This window comes from Podarcis cretensis (assembly GCF_951804945.1).
Source record: "Podarcis cretensis genome assembly, chromosome: 9".
Lineage (NCBI taxonomy): Eukaryota > Metazoa > Chordata > Lepidosauria > Squamata > Lacertidae > Podarcis > Podarcis cretensis.
In genome coordinates this window covers 5,599,153-5,620,370 of record NC_137178.1, presented here as the reverse complement: position 1 = coordinate 5,620,370, position 21,218 = coordinate 5,599,153, and the positions used below count along the sequence as shown (strand labels likewise).

The following is a 21,218-nucleotide window of genomic DNA, read 5'->3' as shown; positions in this document are numbered from 1 at the left end:
TCGGAAACATAAGGTAAAAGGTAAAGGTAAAGGTACCCCTGCCCGTACGGGCCAGTCTTGCCAGACTCTGGGGTTGTGCGCCCATCTCACTTAAGAGGCCAGGGGCCAGCGCTGTCCAGAGACACTTCCGGGTCACGTGGCCAGCGTGACATCGCTGCTCTGGCGAGCCAGAGCCGCACACGGAAACGCCGTTTACCTTCCCGCTGGTAAGCGGTCCCTATTTATCTACTTGCACCCGGAGGTGCTTTCGAACTGCTAGGTTGGCAGGCGCTGGGACCGAGCAGCGGGAGCGCACCCCGCCGCAGGGATTCGAACCGCCGACCTTTCGATCGGCAAGCCCTAGGCGCTGAGGCTTTAACCCACAGCGCCACCTGCGTCCCTCGCTCGGAAATATACTGGGAGCCAATGCAGATCTCTCAGGACTGGTGTTATATGGTCCCGGCAGCCGCTCCCAGTCACCAGTCTAGCTGCCGCATTCCTGGATTAGTTGTAGTTTCCGGGTCACTTTCAAAGGTAGCCCCACATAGAGCACATTGCAATAGTCCAAGCAGGAGATAACCAGAGCATGCACCACTCTGGCAAGATAGTCTGCGGGCAGGGAGGGTCTCATCCTGCGTACCAGATGGAGCTGGTAAACAGCTGCCCTGGACACAGAATTGACCTGCAACTCCATGGACAGCTGTGAGTCCAGAATGACTCCCAGGTTGCGCACCTGTCCTTCAGGGCCACAGTTGCCCCATTCAGGACCAGGGAGTCCTCCGCCCCCGCCCGCCCCCTGTCCCCCCAAAACAGTACCTTTTCCCCAATACTGATTTGTAACCGTGCATGCCCAGAAAATATGGAAGGGGGAGGAGTCAGCAAAAGAACATCACCACAAAATAATAAAAGTCATTTTAAACACACTGCGTGACAGAGAGAGAGAGAGAGAGAGAGAGAGAGAGAGAGAGACTGGAAGATGTCTGAAGAGGCATTCTCAGTGGCAGTTTCATTGGGTGAGTGAAGGGGACTTTGCACATTTGTGATTAATTTGTTAGAACAGTTAATGCATATGCCAATTAATGCATCTTGCCAATTAATGGCTTTGGTCTTAATTGGTTCAGACACGAATTTAATATGTCCATTAAATTGGTCTGTCATTAAAAAAAACAACAACCCTACTATGGGTTGGGCAGGTAGTTCTGCTTCCTTTAAAACTCTGCTTTGCGAGAGAGAAGCAAAATGACTTTTCTCAGATGGTGCCAGACATCTGCGGCGTTTCTAAGTACTGATATTAAAAATGTCTTTCGGTTTTTAAAACACACATGGCCCAATTAAATAGATACACCTTTTCAGTTGATTCACAGGTTTCTGATCCAATAAATCCAGCTAGCTGACTAATCTAAGGGTCTAATTAAAACACCTCAAAAGATAACGCAAAGGCATACTGAAAGATTCCCAACTCTGTCTCTGTGTGTTCACTTCCTTTAATTTGGGAGTGTTTTCTTAAGGTACCAATAACAAAAAAACAAACTCAGCTAGAAGTAGCAATCGGAGAACCGACCCCATAATCGTTTGCAGTTTCTTCACCAAACAGGTAGTCTGGAGAAGACCCCAGATTTATTTGCCCCTCAGGTGCACCCCTTAGACGTCGTGGTCATGGATAAAAATAAATAAATAGTTGCAAACAGGGTGGATAAAAATCTATGATATTTTTTAAACAAACAAAAAAAATCTGATTTTTTTATTTAAATCAGTTTTTTTTATTTAAATTGGATTTTTAAAATAAAATGCCTTTGGAGGAAAAAATATTTCTAAAGTTTTCTATTTAAGTTACATTATAGTCCAAAAGCTATTCAGCAAGAAATAAGGATCTGTTTTAAGTTTTTCATGTGTGCTAAAACTCAGTCTGTTTTAAAAAAAACAAAAAATGTTTAACCACATCAGTTAACAAACATGGATACATATGCTATAATGTTATTATTTTAGTTAAATAAATTGTTATTAAGGAAATGATTATTTTTCTCCTTCCAATAAAGTACAGAAGAAAAGTTGTCCAAATATAAAGAGTTAACTTCTTAAACCTCACAATAATTTCATAATTATCTGTTTATGTATTTATAATAGTATAACCAAATCAGTAATTTTTGATATAAGTGTAAAAACTACTCTGAAAATTTATTCTTCCAAAACCAAAAGCTTCATCCGTATTCATTTGAAAATATTAAGATTATACCAGCAAAAATGAGTCTTTCTGTAAAAAAAAATGATGTAAATCAAGTCTCACTGATTAGTGATCACCCTGGTTGCAAAGTCTGTATTCCAACAAATGGAAATTCTTAAGCAACTTTAATATAATTGTTATGTGGTATTGGTATTAATTTTGCCCTAATCCCTTTTACATTTCTTAACAAAAAAAAATACTGTTAGAGATTTTCTTTGAGGTTTTTTGGCTTTTCCTCTGCCTACTTTGTACGGAACCCAAGTATCTGTTGTTGGAACCTGATGGACCATTGATGAACCTGGGCAAAAGAATCATTCCCAAGCGCCACTTTTGAAATTTATTTATTTGTCTTACTTATATTACACATTTATAAACCGCTTCGCAGCCTTGAATCCTCGAAGCTGTGTACGGCAATAAAAACATTGAGATATTAAACTGCCTCCCCAAAAGTTCTAAAAATAAATAAAACCGCTCCTACAAATGTGCAATTAATGTTACACTGAGGACGGGGACCTTGGGGAAAGCCTTCTTAGACAAAAAACAACTCCGTTAGGTGCCAAAGCATTGCGACACAAGGTGCCTCATTCCCCAAGGGAGAGACGAAATAAAAAGCTCGTTCCTTTCCTGGTATTTAAGTTTTCCCACCAGCAAGGGGAGCTGGAAAGTGGCAAGTTCGGATATCAGAGCTGAAGATAGCTGCATTCATCTCCTGGGTGCTGTCGTGCCCAAGAGCTGCAGTTTAATTTCTTTCTTTTTCGATATAATTATTATTAAATTTTCTGTTTTACAGCTTAGAATACAGTGGCACCTTGGTTCTCAAACTTAATCCGTTCTGGAAGTCCGTTCCAAAACCAAAGCGTTCCAAAACCAGGCGCACTTTCCCATAGAAAGTCATGCAAAACGGATTAATCCGTTCCAGACTTTTAAAAACAACCCCTAGAACAGCAATTGAACATGAATTTTACTCTCTAACAAGACCATCGATCCATGAAATGAAAGCAATAGACAATGTACTGCCGTCACACAATCAATACATCAGAAGCTGAACTGGGTTCCACACAGTCACAAAAACAAGAGCCACAAAAACAAAAACGCAAAATAAATAGCAAAAACAGACAGATCTCAGCGTAACACTCAAATCAGAAGCCTAACACTCAAAACAGAGCACATTCGGCTTCTGAAAAATGTTTGCAAACCGTAACACTTACCTCCAGGTTTGCATTGTTTGGGTTCCAAGTTGTTTGAGAACCAACATACCACTGTATTCACTTAAATAACCTTAAAATATCAATGACTTCCCTTCTTCTCCTTCCATGGTTCATTTTGCATAGCATAAATCCCTGCATATTTTATATAAACTAAGCCATTCCGTACTCCATTATTACATCCATCAACACTTATTTACACTGTTGAATTTATCTTAAGGCTGCCCACATTTTCAATTGTACCCCATTACCCCCGTATATTCAATAAACATTTTCCAATCTTCTTTAAAGGTACAGTAGTACCTCGGGTTACATACGCTTCAGGTTACAGACTCCGCTAACTCAGAAATAGTACCTCAGGTTAAGAACTTTGCTTCAGGATGAGAACAGAAATTGTGCTCCGGTGGCAGCGGGAGGCCCCATTAGCTAAAGTAGTGCTTCAGGTTAAGAACAGTTTCAGGTTAAGAATGGACCTCCAGAACGAATTAAGTTCTCAACCCGAGGTACCACTGTATGTTCTTCTTGTTCTCTTATTCTGTAAGTTAGGTCTGCAAGGAGATTATGGGGGACGGACTTGGAAGTTGAAATTACTCATGAATGACGAAGCGTTCTATGGGGGAAAAGGACCTTTAATATTGGTGCTGGCTAAAACGATGGAAAACTCATTAAGCTTCTTCATGGATGCCTTTAAGATTGTCGCATAATAATGTAGACCTCAACTGCTGGAGGGTATGTGTGGATCAAACGTCTCATTTTCGTATGCGATGGAGTTGTAGTCAAATTTTCAACTATGGTTTTCGGAGAAATAAGCCTCATTTTCAGGACAAATGTTATGGCATTGCTCAGGTTATGGGAAGAAAAATTTCCAAGATGGATTACACATAAAGATCTATTAAGCTTTTCATTTGTAGCTGCTGGGATGGAAATTGTTCAATCCTGGTGGAGGGCCAAGGGTCTTACTTCGGACACACAAGACATAAGAGTTTGGATAATAATAATAATTTTTAATACCTCACCCATCTGGCTGGGTTTCTCCAGCCACTCTGGGCGGCTTCCAACAAAATATTAAAAATACAATAAAACTGTGTTAGCAGAAAAATTAACTAATCAGATTAGAGCTGCTCAAGGGAAGTCAAATCACTTTTCCTTTCACAACAGTTGCCAACCATTTCTAGACTACGTAAAAAACAGAAGACAATGGAAGATCACCTCTGCAGTCTCTATTGTGCTTGTGGAATGATCTACTGAACTGTGTCAATACCGTTAAAGTTTCATTCTTGCAGGAGCTTGTGACGACCAATATGTGGTGATGCTCTTTTGTTAGTTGCGTGGTTATGTGGCCGCAAAAAAGGAATTTTAAAAAATGCATTTCTTTCTTTCTTTCTTTCTTTCTTTCTTTCTTTCTTTCTTTCTTTGTAAACTGCCTTGGGCCTGGTAGGGTTTCAGAACCAGAGGCAATATCAGGGCGAAAGAAATGAGCCCGTCGTATTTTGTGCCAATGAAACAACGCCGCGCATACATTCCCTTGAGTCGTCTGGGTATATAGTCTTGCCTCCAGCCACTGATTAAAGGCAGAGAGGTTTTTGTTTTATTGGGGTGGGGAGAAAGAGATGGAGAATGATTCAAAATAGGAGCTTTTCGCCTGAAGGAATAACTAGAGCCAATTTGGAAGACATTGCTCAGAGGAATGCACCTGTAGAAATTCTGAGGGAACTCAACAGGTTTCACAAAAGAGGCGTTGAAAGCAAAAGAGAAATCCGATTGCCTGCCTGCCCCTGTTCGCAAATGCTCACCGACAAACCTCTCCCAGCTTTGCAGGGCTAGGCAAATGTGTCCCGGCTGGGTTTTAAACAACGACAGGAGCCAAAAAAAGAAAATAATGACACCGAGGATTGGCAGAAGAAAACTCTGACCCTAAACCTCCGCTGCCTTGCGGGATATCTTTGGGAGAAGAAAGGGCCAAGGAGGAAACCGTACACAAATCTGGAGTGGAGTTCGTAAGATGGTTGGGTCGCACCTTGTATGCCTCCTTCCGGCAACTCCTGCAGCCAAGCTGGTGCCAAAAATATTGCTCTGCTTTCCTTTGGACTACATCAGCGAGGTCAAGGGGGGGGGTCTTGCTGTCCGGAGAGACCAGGATCCCCAGGGACACTGTCTAGGCTTGCACACAGGGGAGGTCACTTCAGTGCTGCTAACACAGCTGTTTGACTTCACCCCTGGAGGAGAACTCCATTGATGCTTGAGACGGATGGATGCCAGCAGTATAACAACAACTACTACTACTACTACTTTTTATTATTTACAAATAAATTATTATTATTATTATTATTATTACCCAGCCCATCTGGCTGGACTTCCCCAGCCACTGGCTCCCAGTACATTGGTTCCCAGTACGTTTCCAGTACAATTCCGAGCACAAAAGTGTTGTTGTTGACCTTTAAAGCCCTAAACGGCCTCAGCCCAGTATACCTGAAGGAGCGTCTCCACCCCCATAGTTCTGCTCGGACACTGAGGTCCAGCGCCGAGGGCCTTCTGGCGGTTCCCTCGCTGCGAGAAGTAAAGCTACAGGGAACCAGGCAGAGGGCCTTCTCGGTAGTGGCTCCCGCCCTGTGGAACGCCCTCCCATCAGATGTCAAAGAGATAAACAACTACCTGACATTCAGAAGACATCTTAAGGCAGCCCTGTTCAGGGAAGTTTTTAATGTATGACATATTAGTGTATTTTTGGTCTTTGTGGAAGCCGCCCAGAGTGGCTGGGGGAAACCCAGCCAGATGGGCGGGGTACAAATAATAAATATTATTATTATTATTATTATTATTATTATTACCCCGCCCATCTGGCTGGGCTTCCCCAGCCCTTCTGGGCAGTTTCCAATAAAATATTAAGATACTGTAATGCATCAAACATTAAAAGCTTCCCTAAACAGGGCTGCCTTCAGATGTCTTCTAAAAGTCTGGTAGTTGTTGTTCTCTTTGACATCTGATGGGAGGGCGTTCCACAGGGTGGGCGCCACCACCGAGAAGTCCCTCCGCCTGGTTCCCTGTAACCTCGCTTCTCGCAGCGAGGGAACCGCCAGAAGGTCTTCAGCGCTGGACCTCAGTGTCTGGGCAGAACGATGGGGGGGAGATGCTCCCTCAGGTATACTGGGCCAAGGCCATTTAGGGCTTTAAAGGTCAGCACCAATACTTTGAATTGTGCTCGGAAACGTACTGGGAGCCACTGCAGGTCTTTCAAGACAGGTGTTATGTGGTCTCCGCAGCCGCTCCCAGTCACCAGTCTGGCTGCCACATTCTGGATTAGTTGCGGTTTCCAGGTCACCTTCAAAGGTAGCCCCACGTAGAGCGCATTGCAGTAGTCCAAGTGGGAGACAACCAGAACATGCACCACTCTGGCAAGAGTACTTTCTTTTGCCTGTTTTTCGTTTTCCGACATCCAGCTCGACTGGGTCTCCCTGAGTTCTGCTATTATTCCTATCCACTTTTCCCACACCATGAATAATTCTGTACTCCTCTGTCGCGTTCTGCCCTTGCGCACCTTTCCCCCTAAACAGAACCAAAACAAAAAGCCCCGAACGCTAACGAGCGTTAGGATGGCGACACACTTCATAAATGCCGGCAAATGAAAAACACCAGAACGACTAAATGGAGAAGAGAAAGTGCTTTTCATTCTCCCTCACCCACTGAGGCAGCAGATGCTATCGGTTTACATAGCAATTGCCCAGGGAATATTCCTTACAACGAAGACTAACAAGCTAGTTATGAAACTGGCCGCAGGGACAAAGACAGTCCAGATTTAGGGCAGTGAGAGCAGGCACCAAATCGAGGGGGCACAAAACAACAACAACCACCTATATTTATACCACAATAAGAATAACCTATATTTATATAGGTAATTACTGAAAAGATCCATAAAAAGCAACTGTACCAAAATGAATTATTGTAAAAATTATAAGAAGTATCTGGGGCATAGCTGTCAACTTTTCCCTTTTCTTGCAAGGAATCCTATTTGGAATAAAGAAATTTCCCTTTTAAAAAGGGAAATGTGGACAGCTATGATCTGGGGAGGGGAAAGTTTTGTCCTTGCTCAGGGTGCCATATTAACAAAGTCCTCCCCTGAGTCCAGGTGAGCCAGCTCTGCTTTAAACGATCTCCTTGCTGCTTGAATCCACAAAGTTTGCTAGACCTTAAACACTGATTTTCCCATCATAGAATTGTAGAGATGGAGGGGAACCCCAGGATTCATCTAGTCCAGCCCCCTGCAGTGCAGGACTCTTAGCTAACGCATCCATGACCAGAGCCGGATTTAGGTTTGATGAGGCTACTAAGCTACTCAAGGTAACGGGGCCCTTTCTATGTCCAGCTGTCCTTTGCCAACAACAAACTGTTGCTGTTTTTTGTGTTAAATATATGCTATATGGTAATTTATGGACCTAATAGGTATCTAAAGCCATTTGCACATAACAAAATATGTATTTTATCAAAGTAATTGTTGAACTTATCTTATATTTTGGAAATGTAGATCCAGGGTTTTTTTTCCTTTAATTTTTTTGGGGGCCCCCAAGTGAGTGGGGCCCTAAGCTATAGCTTGTTTAGCTTATACGTAAATCGAGCCCTGTCCATGACAGATGGCCATCCAACCTCTGCTTAAAAGCCCCCCAAGAAGGACTGTCCACCACCTCCAAGGGAGTCCGTTCCACTGACAAACAGCTCTTTCTGTCAGGAAGTTCTTCCTGATCTTTAGTTGAAATCTCCTTCCTCGTAACTTGAGGCCATTGGTTCGAGTCCTACCCTCCAGAGCAGGTGAAAAAAAGTTTGCTCCATCTTCCCTGTGACAGCACTGTAGATATTAGAAGATGGCTCTCATATCTCCTCTCAGAGTCCTCTTTTTCAGACTAAACATACCCAGCTCCTTCAACCATTCTTCATAAGGCCTGGTTTCTAGACCTTTGATCATCTTTTTTTTTAATAATATTTATTCCAGTTTTAAAAATTACAAAAGAAAACACTAGATTAAGCAAGAAAAAACAAGACCATGAATACAGACAAGCAAAACAAAACCAAAAAAAACCCCAGAAAAATACAAGCAATCAAGAAAAAAAAAGAAAAAAGGGAAAAAAAACAAATCGAACCTTGTCATAACTTGTTTTCCATTTGCTTATTTCCTTGACCTCCTCACACCTCCCTTTTTTGTATTCTAGTTCAATTAGATATTTCAGCAAATCCTTTCCATCTTTGTTTTTATCCCAATAATTTATCTTAAAAGGTAAAGGTAAAGGTACCCCTGCCCGTACGGGCCAGTCTTGACAGACTCTGGGGTTGTGCGCCCATCTCACTTAAGAGCCCAGGGGCCAGTGCTGTCCGGAGACACTTCCGGGTCACGTGGCCAGCGTGACATCGCTGCTCTGGCGAGCCAGAGCCGCACACGGAAACGCCGTTTACCTTCCCACTGGTAAGCGGTCCCTATTTATCTACTTGCACCCGGAGGTGCTTTCGAACTGCTAGGTTGGCAGGCGCTGGGACCGAGCAGCGGGAGCGCACCCCGCCGCAGGGATTCGAACCGCCGACCTTTCGATCGGCAAGTCCTAGGCGCTGAGGCTTTAACCCACAGCGCCACCTGCGTCCCCTAATAATTTATCTTAACATAATTTATCTTAACATACTATAATTTTACACTCTCTTCTTTCACCAATTATCTATTTTTACTTAATCCTTTATATCATTTCTGCTAAAACCACATAACTTCATTCCAATAGACCTTTGATCATCTTAGTCACCCTCCTCTGCACACCTTCCAGCTTGTCAACATCCTTCTTAAATTGTGGTGCCCAGAACTGGACACAGTATTCCAGGTGTGGTCTGGCCAAGGCTGAATAGAGTGGTACTATTACTTCCCTTATGGTGACAGCAGTCACGAAATTAAAAGACGCCTGCTTCTTCGGAGAAAAGCAATGACAAACCTAGACAGCATCTTAAAAAGCAGAGACATCACCTTGCCAACAAAGCGCTGGTTTTCCCAGTAGTGATGTATGGAAGTGAGAGCTGGACCATAAAGAAGGCTGATCACCGAAGAATCGATGCTTTTGAATTCTGGTGCTGGAAGAGACTTTTGAGAATCCCATGGACTGAAAGAAGATCAAACCTCTCCATTCTGAAGGAAATCAGCCCTGAGTGCTCACTGGAAGGACAGATCGTGAAGCTGAGGCTCCAAGACTTTGGCCACCTCATGAGAAGAGAAGACTCCCTGGAAAAGACCCTGATGTTGGGAAAGATGGAGGGCACAAGGAGAAGGGGATGACAGAGGACGAGATGGTTGGACCAGCATGAGCTTGACCAAACTGCAGGAGGCAGTGGAAGACAGGAGTGCCTGGCGTGCTCTGGTCCAGGGGGTCACAAAGAGTCGTACACGACTGAACGACTAAACAACAACAACATTACTTCCCTTGATCCGGACACTAGAATTCTGTTGATGCTGTCTAGAATACCATTAGCTTTTTTGCTGCTGCATCACACAGTTTAAAAGCATTATATAGTAGCATGCATATTTTTTTTTTGGGGGGGGGTGTTTATAATGTCTGTAGTTGTTTCAACTCAGAACTGCTTCCCCCTCTGCACACATAATGAATTCTTAAGATCCCCGACATAATAGTGAGAGCTTGAGATCTCATCTCACCCACGACAGTGCTTACTCATAAGTGCTTTTCATTAGTCGGCAAAAGCATGTATTGAAAGAGAAATGTTTATGGAGCGGGTAATTTTCACCTCATAAAACTAACGCATGATCAAAAGTGGCATTTAAAAAGGGGGGGGGGAGAGAAACACCTTTACAGGAAATGTGAACAACCTGCAAAGGAGAGGTGCTAATTTAAAGCATCTGCTAAAGGACTGTTAGCACCCAATTATTTTAGGCTGTTTTTCTGATAGGCAACAAAACCATCTCAGCCCTTAACACCACCATTAACAGTAATCGTGATACAGTACAGAGTCTTGTTAAGTCTTGTTAATGGTACGAGCCATGCTATAAAGAGGATGAACAAGGGTCCATGGATTTTTTTAAAAAATACAGAGCAATGACGTCACCTGCAAGAGTGCCAAAGTAACTGAGGAACCCTCCTTGCTCTGGACAGTGAATGGAGTGATAACAAGGCTTTCAAGTTCTATATAAAGTTGATGGCAAACTAGCACAAATACCAAATTAGCTAGATGCCTCTTCTGTTTGTTGGGATTCCTGTTCCATGCCAGCTGTTTAAATGGAAGGGCTCTACTCCTCTCTCCCCTCCAACACTGGAATCTTTGCACAAAGCAAAGTCACAGGGAAATGCACTGGAAAGTGCAGAACAACATTTGCTTGGTGCAATGTCATGAACAAATCAAAGTGAATGCTTAATAAAACATCATTCAGAAGTGGTCTTTTAATAACTAAAGACTAAAAGATGAAGCTTTCTCAAGTGCAAGTGACTGACTGATGGTTTCCAATTCATTGGGGAAAGTAATTTGTCAAGATTCCAACTTTAATCAATAATAAGCACCACTCCTCCCAAGATGGTTATAGGATAGGTGCAAATACCAACTGTGCTTCTATATAAAACACTTGGAGTTAGCACACTGGTGTTAGCAGAACTTGCTGTTTAGGTGAATTAGATTGGAATAGTGACTTACAGTTTCTGGAGTTCAAAGGCTTTATTTATGCAGGAACTGTTTGCAGGATGAGTGGAGATGTAAGAAATAGCAGATATCTTGTCTGAAGAGAACGGCAAGAAAAATGGCTAGAATGTATGCAAATAAAATAATCCGCAAGTTGAGCGAGCAAAATTTTCAACTGTGGAAATTCAAAATATAGAATCTCCTTGGAAGGAAGATTTGTGGCAGAGTTATTGCTGACCCATGCCCAGCTGCTAATTTTGAATAATGGGATAACCAAGATAAGCAAGCAGAGGCCATTATCTGTCTTTCAGTGGAAGACTCACAGATCATACACATCAAAGAATTGCAACATGCCAAAGAGGTTTTGGAAGAACTGTGTAATTTGCAGAGTAATTCAATTAGGCTGAAACAGGATGCAGATATGCAAACTCACCAAATGCCATTGTTTGTTATTCTCTCCAGACAATGTATGTGCTATTTTTTCTCTCTCATCTCAACTCATACACATCGGCCAAATATTCAATCCTCACTGTGCAACTGAAGTCCCCCCATGCTGTACACTGTAACCTAATAAAGCAGGGGGGGCAAAATATCTGTGGGAATGTTCAGAGTTTATTTATATCCTTCCTAATTTGCGCTAGCAAGTTCCTTTACTTAGCAGAGTTTACATTCCCCTTTACATGCACAGCAGATAGCTGGTTGCAGGCTTGTGTGAGCCTTTCACTATTATACAATTCAGTCTGTCTCAGATTGAATTGTATAGTTCCTGGTAAATTCCCTTTAATCCCTCGTAAAAGAATAAAGACACAACAATCTTACCTAAACCCCCTCCTTTAAAACAAAACTTTTCCCCACACCACCGTCACTGCTATAGTTACCTCTCCCACCCCCCTCCTCTTCTTCCCTTCACTCCTCTTCCTTCTCTCTTTTTCTCTCCCCCTCCCCCCTCTCTCTTTAAAGAAAACACATACTTACTCACACACACACACCACTGTAGTATACTTTTCCCTCTCATACTATAGCTAAAACTATCACTGCAAACAATCTTACCTAAAGTCAATAAAAGAAGTTTACTCACATCAGTTCACAGTTGGATCCCTGAAGGCAGACTTAGTTACAAATATGTACATGTGGATCTACCCCATATGGGGGTATAATCCCAGTGTTTATGCTAGCTGAAAGCTAACATAGCAGTCCCTAGCTAAAAAGCTGGTCCAACGAAGAAGAAAGTCAAAAAGAGAGAGAGTGCTATGTGACTTCTCTTTTTTGTTACCTGGACAGGTAAGGCCACGCCCACTTCTAGTCACATGCAAGGAAGGATGCTCCAGCCCAGGAGGAAACAGGAAGTTTTGATTGGCTGGACCAAATATCCCCTTGCATGTCCACTCTAGGAAAACAAGGAATGTTGTACTTGACTGCTCCCAGTGGATTACATCCCCCATTATCATTTACTGAAAACTTATGCTCTGTATGTACTCCTAGTCTGAGCTTGTTACTGCATGCATAAAACCCAAAAGGGAACATTTATCTATGATTAATCCATTGGGAATTAAAGCTGCCTAATCCAGTGTGCACAACCCTCAGAGATAATACGGGGCGCTCTATAAATGAGGCGGCAGCATGCCCCATCAATCACAGTCGCATCTTATCGACAACCCAAGAAAATAATTCCATTAGCTCCTTGAGTCACAAAAGCTGGAGGGAGTTCAGCTATCGGTTTTCTTCTTACGCAGTACAATCTGCTGTGCGTTGCTAGCAATGCTTAAATGGCAAAGTCCGCGCCACACTTTCTGGGCTTGATAAATTAATAGGGTTGATCAAAGGTTTGGCAGGCCTTACACTTGCTTCTCTCTCTAGCCAGGCTTTTAATCAAAAGTATTTTCAAAGTACATTAAGGGAAAAGCCACTGGTAGTTAAATTGCAGGTGCAAATCTTCCAAAAGGTAGCAGTTTGACACTCGGCATTCCTGTCGAGCTACCCTTACAAATCTCATGTCTAAGTGCCCAGAAAAGCCCCTGTGCTACTGGAGAGCTTGTTCTTTTCTTTGAAAATATGTTTGTTTTTTCACATTGACTTACATTCAGATCATATAACATACAATTTGCATCAAAATCTTTTTATCTTGGCGACTTCTCATCCTTAAATCCATGAGGGTCTCATTCTCTCTCCTGCCTGCTGCCAGTCCAACCTTCTTAACCTTACCTATTCACCTAAACCATAGGTGGGCAAACCAAGGCCCGGGGGCTGAATCCAGCCCAATCTCCTTCTAAATCCAGCCTGTGGGCGGTCCAGGAATTAGGGTGTTTTTATATGAGCAGAATGTGTGCTTTTATTAAAAATGCATCTCTGTGTTATTTGTGGGGCATAGGAATTCGTTCATTTCCCCTCCCCCCCCCCAAAAAAAATAGTCCGGCCCCCCACAAGGTCTGAGGGACAGTGGACCGGACCCCTGCTGAAAAAATTTGCTGGCCCCTGACCTAAAACCTCTATTACAATGCTTTTCTATTTTCTTTCCATTGCTCGTAAGTCAAAACCTGTTTGAACTTTTATTTGGCTGTATTGTGGTCTTATCTAGACAGAAAAGGGTCTCTGTTCTTCCAAAGATATTTCATCTTTCTGATTCCTTATTTAAACCACGAGTTCCGCCATTTCTGAGTGCCTCATTCCTCCCTTGAGTACTCTTTCCTCTTTTGTTGGCATTTCTGATGTTTTCCATTTTTGTGCATAGAGTACTCTTGCTGCCGTGGTGGCGTACAAAAACCATTTTACCAACTAAAAAAGGTAAAGGTAAAGGTACCCCTGCCCGTACGGGCCAGTCTTGACAGACTCTGGGGTTGTGCGCCCATCTCACTCAAGAGGCCAGGGGCCAGCGCTGTCCGGAGACACTTCCGGGTCACGTGGCCAGCGTGACATCGCTGCTCTGGCGAGCCAGAGCCGCACACGGAAACGCCGTTTACCTTCCCGCTGGTAAGCGGTCCCTATTTATCTACTTGCACCCGGAGGTGCTTTCGAACTGCTAGGTTGGCAGGCGCTGGGACCGAGCAGCGGGAGCGCACCCCGCCGCGGGGATTCGTACCGCCGACCTTTCGATCGGCAAGTCCTAGGCGCTGAGGCTTTAACCCACAGCGCCACCTGCGTCCTTATTTTACCAACTACTGGAGAGCTTTTAGCACTGGCCTGCTAAGGGGCTGGGGGGAGTCATCAATACGGCCAACTATGCAAATCGTCAACTCCCAACACATAATCAGTCAGGCTGGCTGACAGCAGTCCTGAACACCCTTCAGAAACTGGGTTTTGCCCCTCAAGCCCTTCTAAGTCTGGGGTTGGACCAGGCAAAAGCTACGGTCAGGTAAAGAATCATAGACACCAAGAGACAACAGGACTGCTCGAGATGCCCCGACTATAAAATTGGAGAAATCGAGAGAGATATAGCCACACCTGCAGCATATCTCTTCTTTCTCGTATCCAAAAATGCTAGAAGGGCTAGAAGCTCAGCTCTGCCCTCGCCGGTCCTGGAATGAGCCTTTAAAAAAGTCCCATATGCTCAGAGACTTTGTGCCTTTTCATCGGGGGAGATAGGAAGCCCAGAGCCCTTGTTCTTTAGATGTCCCTTTTAGGAAGAGGCACGTAGTGAGGCCATTGATCCCCTGCTGGTGAGGTTCGCTGGCCTCCCGGAAAAGCAAAAATTCGACCTTTTCCTGTTAGCCAAAGACCATAAGACGACCCAGATGGTCGCCAGATTCTGTGTACAGATCTGTAGGCGCAGACCGTCCCCTGACTCAAACTAGTTCATGAAGAAAATCCCCAAACCCGGTTCCATGGGTGACTCTGGGTCATCTCTCTGAGGTAGCCTATCTTAAAGTTTTAAGTGTCTATATGCTTATCGCATTTATAAATTTTAAATTTATTGTGGTACATTGTTTTAACTGTTTTCTTTCTGGGATTTTACCCCCAAGTGTGTTTTATAAGCTGGTCCCCGACCGTAATAAATTATCTCTCTATCCACAACACATAAATCACTGTTGGGAGGAACACAGTTGGAAGGGATCCTGTGGATCATCTAGCCTGACCCCCCCCCCCTGCAGTGCAGGAATATGCAGCTGTACCATGCGGGGATCGAACCTGCAACCTTGGCATCATCAGCACCATGCTCCCACTGAGCTACCTCACATCATATCAGAAACCAGGATGACTTCTGTAAATCTGGGATGGTCCCTGGAAAATAGGGACGTTTGCAGTTGTGGGAATCACCTGTCGGGGGGAGCCCTGCTTCGCTCCTCCCCACTTGAGATTCCCCACTTGCAAAACATAAACTCTCTGCTTTTTTCGTCTTAGAAAAGCTGAGCCCTTGGATGTTGAACGATAATAAACTTTCCAGCGCTTTAAACCAACAGACCAATTTGATGTGGCATTTTGCCACGACAGCCTGCCCACTTCAGAACTGTTTTTAAAGCACACTCGCTCTCAATCATCGGTGGCACTTTGGAACGGTTTTGCTCCAAATTTGTTTACTTTCGCGCTTTCCATCATTCCAGCTCGGGTGGTGGAGAATCCTCGCTAATTTCGTTTTTCTCCCGATGTCTCCTACGCTATAGAAAGAAGAGGAGTTGGGGAGGGAGGGAAGTGATGGAACATTTGCTCCCCAGACAGAACAGAACGTTACACAAGAATTGCATTTTGACAACCCAGAGTCTGCGGTGTTAAAACACTTTAGTGCACCAGAGATGGTGAGCAAAGGGGCAAGCGAGGATGCCACAGGCTGGACTGTATCCTCCGGGATTGTACGCTGGACAGAATCTGAAGTGTGGCATTATGCTCCTAACCCACCTTACAGGGCTGGTTTGTTTGGGACGTTCAGGTGGTTTGCAAAGCACTAACTTATTTAACTTATATGCAGAATTCATCATGCGAAAGGCTGGGCTGGATGAATCCCAAGCCGGAATTAAGATTGCTGGAAGAAATATCAACAACCTCAGATATACAGATGACACAACTTTGATGGCAGAAAGTGAGGAGGAATTAAAGAACCTCTTAATGAGGGTGAAAGAGGAGAGCGCAAAATATGGTCTGAAGCTCAACATCAAAAAAACCAAGATCATGGCCACTGGTCCCATCACCTCCTGGCAAATAGAAGGGGAAGAAATGGAGGCAGTGAGAGATTTTACTTTCTTGGGCTCCATGATCACTGCAGATGGTGAAATTAAAAGATGCCTGCTTCTTGAGAGAAAAGCAATGACAAACCTAGACAGCATCTAAAAAGCAGAGACATCACCTTGCCAACAAAGGTCCATATAGTTAAAGCCATGGTTTTCCCAGTAGTGGTGTATGAAAGTGAGAGCTGGACCATAAAGAAGGCTGATCGCCAAAGAATGGATGCTTTTGAATTCTGGTGCTGGAGGAGACTCTTGAGAGTCCCATGGACTGCAAGAAGATCAAACCTCTCCATTCTGAAGGAAATCAGCCCGGAGTGCTCACTGGAAGGGCAGATCCTGAAGCTGAGGCTCCAACACTTTGGCCACCTCATGAGAAGAGAACTCCCTGGAAAAGACCCTGATGTTGGGAAAGATGGAGGGCACAAGGAGAAGGGGACGACAGAGGATGAGATGATTGGATAGTGTTCTCGAAGCTACCAGCATGAGTTTGACCAAACTGCGGGAGACAGTGGAAGACAGGAGGGCCTGGCATGCTCTGGTCCATGGAGTCACGAAGAGACGGACACGACTAAACAACAACCAGTGAGGAACCAGCTGAATACAACTCACCAATCCATTCTACATGATGGAAGGCCACACCCCCTCACTGGCCCAGCTCTGAGTGGTTTTGCATGGTCAGGATGTGCCCTTTAATTGCTGCATTATAAAATCACAGAATCGTAGAATTCGAAGGGACCCCAAGGGTCCTCTAGTCCAACCCCTGTCGATGAAGGAATCTCAGTTAGATCATCCATGACAGATGGCTAGCCAACCTCTGCTTAGAAACCTCCAAGGCAGGACAGTCCACATTTTATTTATACATCATTTTTTGGTAGGTAAACTCCCGCAGAAGTGAACGTCCCATTAATACAAAACCGAGATGTAACAAAACGGCAATCAATGCATCAAATAATATGAAATAGCAAAATCATAAATTGCCCACTACGCTGGATATATGCAATGCCCCATGTGTTAAATGTGGTGCAGAAATTCCTGGTTTTTCCACAACTGGATTGTATACACACATATCTACAACCTGAGCCTACAATGGAAGGGTTCACAGCATTAACACCCCAATCGAGCAGAAATCAAACATGTCTCCCCCTCTCAGGTTCCAGCCTGCCTGTCCCTCTAGCTTCTAGCACACTTAACTCAAAACTGCCAACTCTGGGCTGCCTTTCTAACCACCGGTGAGTTGAGGAAGGGGGGACCCACTCGCCTGTCATCTGGCACAGACTCACTTCCTTTGTTACCTTAACGACCCATACTTAGAGCCAATACCTCACCATGAAACTAACCTGACTATTCCAGGAATTAGAAGGGCCTCCACGTACAGCCTACCCTCCCCAAACTCATAACGCAAAGCAGGGACTCTCAGTTTCAATAGCAAATGATGCCCCTTTGGGCATTTTTTTTCAGTAGCGGCAAACACGGAACAAGAACAAAATTGTTGTGGATTCATATTGGACTGTCGGCACGACATTCTGCTTTGCTGGTTGTTCTGCAATGCTTCCCCAATGTTACCGCATTAACGCCGTCTGGAGGGGCGCTCTTGCACTATAAAGCATGGCACTATAAAGCGGGACACAAAATACATAAATAAACAGGAACATATTTGTGGTATAGAAAGTTAAAGGCTACAACAGACACGAGTGGAAACGAAGCAGAGCAAAACATGTTATTCGCTGGATACTTAAATTTTACTGCTGTTGTCTGTTCCAGAACTATTCCCTTTGTCCATGTTTGTTTGTATTTTTGGATCTAAGTCATCACAATCCACAAGATAGCAAATTATTGGTAATAGCTATTGATTTGCTTATACAGTTGGTACCTTGGTTCTCAAATGCCTTAGTACTCAAACGCCTTGGTTCCCAAACGGCGAAAACCCTGAAGTGTTCCAGTTTTCGAACGTTTTCCGGAAGCTGAACGTCCAATGCGGCTGTCAGCTATTGTTTCCAGGGCGCCTGCACCAATCAGAAGCTGCGCCTTGGTTTTTGAACATTTCGGAAGTCAAACAGAGTTCTGGAACGGATTAAGTTTGGCGCTTTTGCTATTTATTTTGCGTTTTTGAGGCTTTTCCAGTTAATTTGTTTTTGTGACTGTGTAGAACCCAGTTCAGCTACTGATTGGTTGATTGTGTGACTGCAGAAATGGATAAAAGCCCCCAATCCAAACAATGACTATCATAAGTGCAGCTAAGAAAAAAAATTAATTTTATTTTTTATCATCTACAACACAGTACTATCTTATTTATTTTATAGTACAGTACATTAATTATTAATTGGTGGTGCTGTGGTGTAAACCACTGAGCCTCTTGGGCTTGCTGATCAGAAGGTCGGCAGTTCGAATCCCCGCGACAGGGTGAGCTCCCGTTGCTCGGTCCCTGCTCCTGCCAACCTAGCAGTTTGAAAGCACGTCAAAGTGCAAGTAGATAAATAGGTACCACTCCGGCAGGAAGGTAAACAGCGTTTCTGTGCGCTGCTCTGGTTTCGCCAAAAGTGGCTTAGTCATGCTGGCCACATGACCCGGAAGCTGTCTGCGGATAAACGCCGGCTCCCTTGGCCAGTAAAGCGAGATGAGTGCCACAACCCCAGAGTCGTTTGCGACTGGACTTAACTATCAGGGATCCTTTACCTTCAACTTTTTACATTGATTATTGCTTTCATTTCATGGATCAGTGGTCTCGTTACATAGTAAAATTCATGTTTAATTGCTGTTTTAGGGGTTGTTTTTAAAAGTCTGGAACGGATTAATCCGTTTTGCATGATTTTCTATGGGAAAGCGTGGCTTGGTTTTGGAACGCTTTGGTTTTGGAACGGACTTCCGGAACGGATTAAGTTTGAGAACCAAGGTACTACTGTAATGAGTTACAAGTAAAAAACTAAGGGTTTGTGCATGTTATATATGAGTCTTTTATACTATGCCTTGCCTTCATCCATACATTTCCCTTAGTAAAAATATTTAAAATGCAGTTATCTGATATCTCTGGATCAGGTTCATCAATTTTCGGTAGTGGCACCCTCCTTGTGGAACGCCCCCCCTTCCGATGTCAAGGAGATAAAAACTACACAACTTCTAGAAGACATCTGAAGGCAGCCCTGTATCAGGAAGCTTTTAATGTTTGTTGTCTTTATTATGTTTTTAGATATGCTGTGAAATGCCCAGAGTGTCTGGGGAAACCCAGCCAAATGGGCAGGGTATAAATAATAAATTTGTTGTTGTTGTTGTTGTTGAATTAATTAAACTAAATAGTTTTGGCTGGGTGTTTATTATTATTATTAAATTTTCAGATTTTGAAATTTACAAACAATTGTCAAACCACCAAAACTGAAAGCATGCTGCTCAGACGTTACTAGCCCAAGAGATGGAAAGAAGAGATAGTCCCTACCAGAGAAGAATGGCAAATTAAACTGATGGATTTTGCTGAAATGGCAAAAATGACCGTAAGAATTAGAAAACAGGAAGACCAAAATTTTAATCAGGAATGGGGAAATATATATAATTTACTCTAGAAATCATGGTAAACAATTAAAATTAATAGTAGGACTGGAATGACACTTGTTGTTTAACATTGGACTATGGTTGCAGTGGAGTTTTAATAGAATTGGATTAATACAGAAGATGTCCGTGGAAATTTATGGAATTTTCTTTCTGTTTTGGTTGTTTGACAATTGTTTGTAAATTTCAAAATCTTAAAATTAAATTAAAAGAGGAAGAAGTTTGGGCTAGGTTTTGAACAGAATGTGCAATTGACCGTTACTGTTCTGAATTCTATTGTGTTATTGTCCTCCTTAGGGTTGGGGATGAATTTATAGAACCAAGGTTGGTGGGGACAAACCAAAAAAAAGAAGTTTGAAAACCGCTGATCTAGAGGAATGAGAAGACTTTTCCCCTATTTCTCTCAGTTGAGTCTCCATCTATCCAGGCCGCCATTTTGCTGGCTCGCCTGCTGCAACAACTCTCTGACCTCTCAAGACACAATAGTCTTTTATGCATGCATCTCTTTACCACACCTGTTTCAACAGTGGCTTTTCGCTGCTTGCAGGCCTAAAAATAAATAAATAAAATAAATACATGCTTACCTTCCACTATGGGCAAGAGGTAGCTCTCGCACACAGTCCTCTCTGAATCAGGCTTCATTTTGCCCAAAGTGCACTGCTTTGCAGAGTGTAGAAATGGCAAGAGCAGGCCGGTTTTTTCTCCTAGGCACTTTGAAAGCCTTGGAGACAGGAAATGATGCAATAGAAATAGGTTTTTTTGTGGGGGCACCTTCAAAGCCCTGCACTTTATTCTGGAAAAATGATGCACGCACAATTTCTCTTTTTTCTGTTTCCAAATAAATATTGACTCTTCTGTCTATTTTGTACAGATTATCGAGTACATCACTAGTGACTGTTCTTAATTTTAATATTTTATTGAATTTATGATTCATGGTTAAATTCATGCACCCAGGCTGTGTTCTAGAGGACTGCAGCTCCAAGTCTTGGCAGACAGTTATTTGCATGCCTTTGCTTTGAAGAGAAGGAGGAGGCGGTTGAGAATTAATGCAGAAGTTTTTGCAAGAAGCCAGTCATTGCAGAGTCTGGTTTTCCCCTCTCCCAAGTCTACAAAACGTAGAGCAGGCCTCTTGACAAATGGGTGTGCAATCACAGGTCTGAGTTTGGAGAAATACCCGCTGAGGGAGTGTGCCCAAATTTGCCCGATAATAAATGCTGGAAATGTAAAGAAACTGAAGGTACATTCTTTCACCTTTGGTGGACATGCCCAAGGATTAAGGCTTTCTGGGAGATGATATATAATGAAATGAAAAAGGTATTTAAATATACTTTCCTGAAGAAACCAGAGGCCTTTCTCCTGGGCATGGTCGGCCAATTGGTGCCAAAGAAGGATAGAACTTTCTTTTTGTATGCCACAGCAGCAGCAAGAATTCTTGTTGCAAAGCATTGGAAGACACAAGATTTACCCACCTTGGAAGAATGG

General features: G+C 43.4%; 1 protein-coding gene across 2 annotated transcripts in view; it reads right to left on the bottom strand.

Annotated features, from left to right (window-relative positions):
- The window catches only part of SLC4A11 (solute carrier family 4 member 11), a 249,849-nt gene extending 229,417 nt beyond the window's left edge, over positions 1–20,432 (bottom strand). Inside the window, exon 1 of one of the 2 annotated variants that reach the window (XM_079990778.1) lies at positions 20,321–20,432. In XM_079990778.1, coding sequence (XP_079846904.1) covers positions 20,321–20,378 — 58 coding nt within the window. In that variant the 5' untranslated portion in view covers positions 20,379–20,432. Of the gene's footprint in view, positions 1–11,061; positions 11,144–20,320 lie in introns of those variants that run through there. The other variant, XM_079990781.1, reaches the window with a different exon arrangement.
- Between the last annotated feature and the right edge of the window lie 786 nt (positions 20,433–21,218).